At 62.5% G+C, this 6,307-nt stretch overlaps 1 protein-coding gene across 1 annotated transcript; it reads left to right on the forward strand.

Annotated features, from left to right (window-relative positions):
• Nucleotides 1-3,667: 3,667 nt before the first annotated feature.
• On the forward strand, nucleotides 3,668-5,747 carry ADRA2A (adrenoceptor alpha 2A). The gene has a single exon (XM_004579847.2). It carries the CDS (start codon nucleotides 3,843-3,845, stop codon nucleotides 5,229-5,231), a length of 1,389 nt encoding a protein of 462 aa, XP_004579904.2. The 5' UTR covers nucleotides 3,668-3,842; the 3' UTR covers nucleotides 5,232-5,747.
• The last annotated feature ends 560 nt before the right edge of the window (nucleotides 5,748-6,307 follow it).

The following is a 6,307-nucleotide window of genomic DNA, read 5'->3' on the forward strand; positions in this document are numbered from 1 at the left end:
AGCCACAAATACACGAAAATAGAGGTGGCATATGCCCTCACTGCTGCCAGGCCTCTTGCAAGTTGCCCCTTGCCAGTGCTGTTAGGGGCAGGGGTTTTACAGTAAGGATATGAGGAAGCTGGTCAGGCCAACAATCAGGAAACGTGGGGTCTTGGACTGTGCTGCTGATTAGCTCGGCAATTGACTGAGGCTGTCTGTGACTTCTCCCACCCGCAGAGGTAAATAATAGCAGCTATACTGAAGGGTCTGCTAAGGTGATACAGAATAACATGTAGCCCATACACTGCTCAGCTTCCTGCCCAGCATGGGGTCCATGCTAACAGACAGGACTTCCTTTGTGAATACCAGAGTAGCCAAGGACTGGCATTTGTGCCCAGGTGATTCCTCAGGATGGCAACGCCAGCCTCCTCATGGACAGTGACTGTCCAGAGTTTCCCATGCTCCAGCTCTCTGCAGGGCTCTGGCACCTACCCAGCAGTCTGCTGGATGGGGAAACAGCAAACTGATGCTCAGACTGGGGCGCCTTCCTTCTATGGCAGGTCGGCCTCCTCAAAGTCCCCAGGTAGTCCGGACATCAGAGCCTTAGTCCTGGCCCCTGCTTAGGTTAGTGCCTGGGCTGCTAGATCTGCAGCACTCACGGAGCTCTGCTTAAACGCCAGGCTGCCCATGCTTCTCCATCGCCATTGGCCTTCCCAGGCCATGAGGATGGTCAGCCTGGGGTGGAACTGCCAGCGTCATCACTTGACTGGCACAGCAGAAAACCCTGCAGGTAGCTTTTCGCAGCTGGAGATACTGACCTGGCTTTGATAAGGATCGCAAGTCAGAGGAAGTGACTTTGTATCCAGGGGCTCTGGAAGCATCCCTGGCTGGACAGGACTCACAGGAGCTACTGAACAAAGCAGCTGCTATCGTCAGCGGTTGGCTGTTGACCTCAGGGTCCCTAGCTCTTTGAATAACCCATTTCCATGACAGGAGAAAAGACCCCAAATCCAGAAATTAACAAAGCAATTGGTTGGTTGAGCAACATTTAGGGTTGACACACATAAGATTGGCCTGTGGACTTATTTTCATGTATGTTGGAGTTGGGGCCTGATGGGTTTCCAAGACCCTCAGTCCTCCAAATGACACCACAGACCTTAAAAGGCCCTGAGCACTGATTTTCATTCCCAAGGCTTGGGGCTCTCCTTGCTGTGCGGAAGTCCCATCACGAACTGAACCTGTCCCCTGCCGAGAATCTCAAAGCACATGGCTAGATGATGCCAATTCAGCTGCCTTGAGGTTCCCCAGCAAGGGGCATTGAGAGGCGCCCCAGAAACAAGGACTGGAAGGGGAGGTCACGCCTCTGGGGGCGAGGTTAGAGGCAAAGTCAAGGAAGTAGGATGAGACAGACATCTGAGTTGTTCTTCAGAAGATTACGGAGGCAAGAGTAGCATTGTCAGCTAACGCATCCCTAGGGCTGCAAAGATGGGGGTTTGACGGCCATGTTCAAGGTCCTGATTCCCCACCCCAGAGCTGAGCCTGCATCTGGCTGGGCAGACCAGGTGGTCTACAAAAGGCATTTTGATTTAGTTGTTGCAAAGAGCTGTTCTAGTGACTTAGACACAAGGTAAGACAGCCAGTACTTGCGAGAACCTGGCCCATCCATGCCGCGCCTTCTTAGCAGAGAGAACCTGGAAAACCACCCTCTCCCCAACCTTGGCTAGCCCTCTCCCCTTTCTGACGGTTTGTGTGCATTTAGGGACTTTCCTTGTCTTAGTAGACACCTGCGTTCCTAGAGCTGGGCCGCCCGAGAGAGGCAGGAGGCAGGCAGGTGGAACGCGGGGTCCCGCCCAGCCAGTCCTGATTTGACCTCATCAAAGCGTGCTCCTGCGAGCTAGGCACACAGGAGAATCTGCTTGAGAAAGATTTCTGCACCGCGACAAAATGCAGTTAAAATCCAGGAGCTCTTCTCCGGAGCTTAGACACAAACTTTTGCTCTTAGACAAAAAGCGCTGCTGGCGGAGAGCAGCGGACACTCCGTGGAGGCGCCCCGCGCTAGAGGGTCGCTTCCCAGCCTTGGCGAGGAGCGGCCAGCAGGTGTCAGTGCGGCCTCGCTCTGCCGCCACGCGCCTCCTCCACCTCCGGGACCCTTCCCAGCAGCGAGGAAGGTAAGGGGGCCTAGGTCCTGACCCCAGGCGGCGCAGGTCCTGCAGACGCCCCTGCTGGGGGTGGGGGTGGGGGCTCTGCGGCGGGGGTGGGACCCCTGTGAGCCTCTTCCCCAAGGGGATACCTGAACCCCGGCCTGACTTGGCCCTGTCCGCAGCCCCGCGGGTGCTGCCCATTCCTCCTCAGGGATTCGACGCGAACCCGCGCCCTCCTTCCCAGCCACAAACCCTCTCGCCCCGGTGGCTTAGGGTCACCTGCGGACCACGGGACTGGCCCGTGTTTGGCCGTTTGGGTTGCGACCAGTGCCGAGGGCGGCCGCCGCTCCGGATGAGGGCCGGGGTTTTCTGACAAACCCTGCTTTCCAGGACCCAGCGGCACGCGGGCACTCCTGGGTGCCCACCGCCTTCAGCCGGGCCTGCCCGGCCAACCCACAGTGGGAGCCGTCCCTCCTCCTCCTCTTCCTCCTCCTTCTCCCCACTCTTGCTCTGCCTCTTTCAGTCCCTTGCCCGAGATCCCCGCCTCCCCACCGGGCAGGGGCAGCGCTCCCCGGGGTCCCGCTCGGGGCGCGGGCGCTCGGAGGGCTGAGGGGAGGCGCGAGGGGCGGAGGAGGGTCGACTTCCCACGTGGGGGCTGACGCCGGCTGCTAGGCAACGCCGGCTTGATCCTGGGGCTATAAAACCAGTCCACCGTAGCGCGGCGAGCAGCAGCGGCTCCGGCTTCGGTGCAGACGCCCAGCGGCCGGCGCACCGCCGCCCCGCAGCCCAGCCCGGCCCGGCCCAGCCCAGCCCAGCCCAGCCCAGCGCCGTCTCCCCAGCCGCGCGCTCCTGCCTCGGTTCCCGCTGTCCTCGGACCCCTGCCGGGCCGGCGGCGCTCAGCGGCCACCCGGCAGACGCCCGCGAGACACCGTGCCTGCTACGGCCGCGCGGCTCGGGGAGAGCCGCCTGCTCGGCTGCCGGGGTCCGCCCGAGGACGGGGGTGCCTTCATGCGGCCCCCACACTCCTCGGCCCGCCGCCGCCCCCGAGCTCAGCCCGTAGCGCTCCAGCCCCCGCAGCGAGCGCAACTTTGGAAGTCCCGTGGCGTTCCGAGAGGCGGCGGAGTCCGCGCCCTGGCCCCGGGCCGAACCCGGCGTGCACAGCCTAGTGTGGGGGCAGCGCTCGAGCCGGTCCTCGCCTCGGGGATCTAAGGAGACGACAGGTGCAGGAGCCCAGCCCGCATCTGCACCCCTGCGCCGTTGCCCGAGGCGGTGGTCCCCGCACACACGGTAAGACCTCTTGCTTTCGCTCGGGCTCAGGAGGCGACACACACACACTGCCTACATCCTAGAATCGGTATCTTTAGAAACAGTCGTCGTCCCTGCGAGTCGGCCCGCCACCGGTGATTTCCGCCCTTCCTTCATGAAGCATAAATCTCTTGACCTGTCGGCTCACCCTACTCTCTCCTGAGGCAGAGAAATAAAAACTTGGCCGCGTCCAGGAGCCAGGAGCGTCCGGACAAAGAGGCAGCCGGCGCTGTTCGCGGGAGCCCAGCCCATGGGCCCATACTAGTGCCCTCCCAGCCCCGGCTCGGCCTCCCTGCTGCCTCCCTCCCTATGTGAGGCGCGGCGGGGCGAGCGGGGCACCGGAGGAAGAGGAGGACCCGCGGGCGCCCGGCCGGAAGGCAGCTGGCAGCAGGCCCGGGCAAGCGGGCGCCCGCGTTCATGTTCCGCCAGGAGCAGCCGCTGGCGGGGGGCAGCTTTGCGCCCATGGGCTCCCTGCAGCCGGACGCAGGCAATCGGAGCTGGAACGGGAGCGAGGCGCCGGGGGGCGGCGCCTCGGCCGGCCCGTACTCCCTGGAGGTGACGCTCACACTGGTGTGCCTGGTGGGCCTGCTCATACTGCTCACAGTCTTCGGCAACGTGCTTGTCATCATTGCCGTGTTCACCAGCCGCGCGCTCAAAGCGCCCCAAAACCTCTTCCTTGTGTCCCTGGCCTCGGCCGACATCCTGGTGGCCACGCTCGTCATCCCCTTCTCACTGGCTAACGAGGTCATGGGCTACTGGTACTTTGGCCAGGCGTGGTGTGAGATCTACCTGGCCCTCGACGTACTCTTCTGCACCTCGTCCATCGCGCACCTGTGCGCCATCAGCCTGGACCGCTACTGGTCCATCACGCAGGCCATCGAGTACAACCTGAAGCGCACGCCGCGCCGCATCAAGGCCATCATCGTCATGGTGTGGGTCATCTCGGCTGTCATCTCCTTCCCACCACTCATCTCCATGGAGAAGCGCGGCGGCGGCGGGCGGCAGCGCTGCGAGATCAACGACCAGAAGTGGTATGTGATCGCCTCCTGCACCGGCTCCTTCTTCCTGCCCTGTCTCATCATGATCCTGGTCTATGTGCGCATCTACCAGATAGCCAAGCGCCGCACGCGCGTGCCTCCCAGCCGCCGGGGTCCCGACGCTGCCGCCGCCACCGCCACCGCCACGGTGCCATCCGGGGTCGCCGAACGCAGGCCCAACGGCCTGGGCCCCGAGCGCGGCGCGGGCTCCTCGGGCGCAGAGGCCCAGCCGCTGCCCATCCAGCTTAACGGCGCCGCTGGGGAGCCGGCTCCGGCAGGGGCGCGTGAAGCCGACGCTTTGGACTTGGAGGAGAGCTCGTCATCCGAGCACGCCGAGCGGCCCCCCGGGTCCCGCAAGCCGAGGGCCCAGGGCAAGACCCGGACGAGCCAGGTGAGGCCCGGGGACAGTGTGGCACGGCGTGCGCCAGGGGCCGCGGGGTCCGGGGCGTCGGCGTCTGGGCCTGGGGAGCCGCGCGCTGTGGGTGCCAAGGCGTCTCGCTGGCGTGGGCGGCAGAACCGCGAGAAGCGCTTCACGTTCGTGCTGGCCGTGGTCATCGGCGTGTTCGTGGTGTGCTGGTTCCCCTTCTTCTTCACCTACACTCTCACGGCCGTCGGCTGCTCTGTGCCCACCACGCTGTTCAAGTTCTTCTTCTGGTTCGGCTACTGCAACAGTTCGCTGAACCCGGTCATCTACACTATCTTCAACCACGACTTCCGCCGAGCCTTCAAGAAGATCCTGTGCCGTGGGGAGAGGAAGCGGATCGTGTGAGACGAAGGGGCGGTGCGGGGACCCGGCTGCGGCCCTTCCAGGGATTTCCCCGCCGAAGCGCTCTGGCTGGCTGGGGGAGCCATGTGCACCACAACCCTGATGGCCGATGGCGGGGAGATTTCCCTAGCTGGCCTCCCTTTGTCATCAGTATTGCTCCCAAAGGCGTTTTCACCCACTCCCCTCGGCCAGCTCTCCTGTGGGGCTCTGCAGAGCAGTGGACTCCCAGGAAGCATGGCCAACAAGGGTTAATGGATACCGGGATGGAGGTGTTCCCGTGGCTGATTGTCTCCCTCCCCAGTTGCAAATCTTCAACAAACAAAAACAAAGCACTCAGGGCAGCCCTGCCCATCCCTGTCACTTCCCACTGTACATAGACACTATTTTTGATAGTATTCTCTCCTGCCACACTTTCATGGGGCCCCTGGTGGCCCGTGGCCTTGGTTTTGCTGTTGGACTCCAGGCTGCCCCATGGAAGCCTTTGCAGGTGGACAGCAGCCGAGTGGCTCTGGCCAAGCCCCTCTGCAAGTGAACCCCTTTGCAGTGTGTTGCTATGATGCTCCCTGGAGACTGTTTCACCTGTCGCTGGTGACTGTCCCTTGGCTGTGGACCTGTTTTGAGACTTCCTGACAGGGGGAAAAAAAAACAACCTTTCTATCCACTGTTCCCCTCGTGCCTAACAGCGAAAATGCCTTTTCCTCTGTAAATATGACAGCACTGGACCAAGACAGGGGTAGGGGACCACATGAGCCTCGCATCAGCCCTGTGTGCAAAGCCATGATTCCCCCATGCACCTGTGCCCCGCTCCCTCACCTGAAAGCTCCTGTTTTGGGGGGGGGGTCCCTCCTTGCCTGCAGGGCCCCAGCTGTGGCTTGAAGAAGAGTATGTGTGTGCTCCAGTCTGGTCCCCGTATGTGCCCCTCCCTCCGCGGCAGCGCTGGGCGTGGGGGAGATCCGGGAGCTGCTGTTTTTAGATACAGAGGAGTGGAAATTATGCGGAAGAGGCCGACCTGACGCGATTTGCCCTAGGTAAACAGTTTGTGAAGACAAATGGGCCTGCCAAACTGCTCGGTTCCTGCC

This window comes from Ochotona princeps, chromosome 13 (assembly GCF_030435755.1).
Source record: "Ochotona princeps isolate mOchPri1 chromosome 13, mOchPri1.hap1, whole genome shotgun sequence".
Classification (NCBI taxonomy): Eukaryota; Metazoa; Chordata; class Mammalia; order Lagomorpha; family Ochotonidae; genus Ochotona; species Ochotona princeps.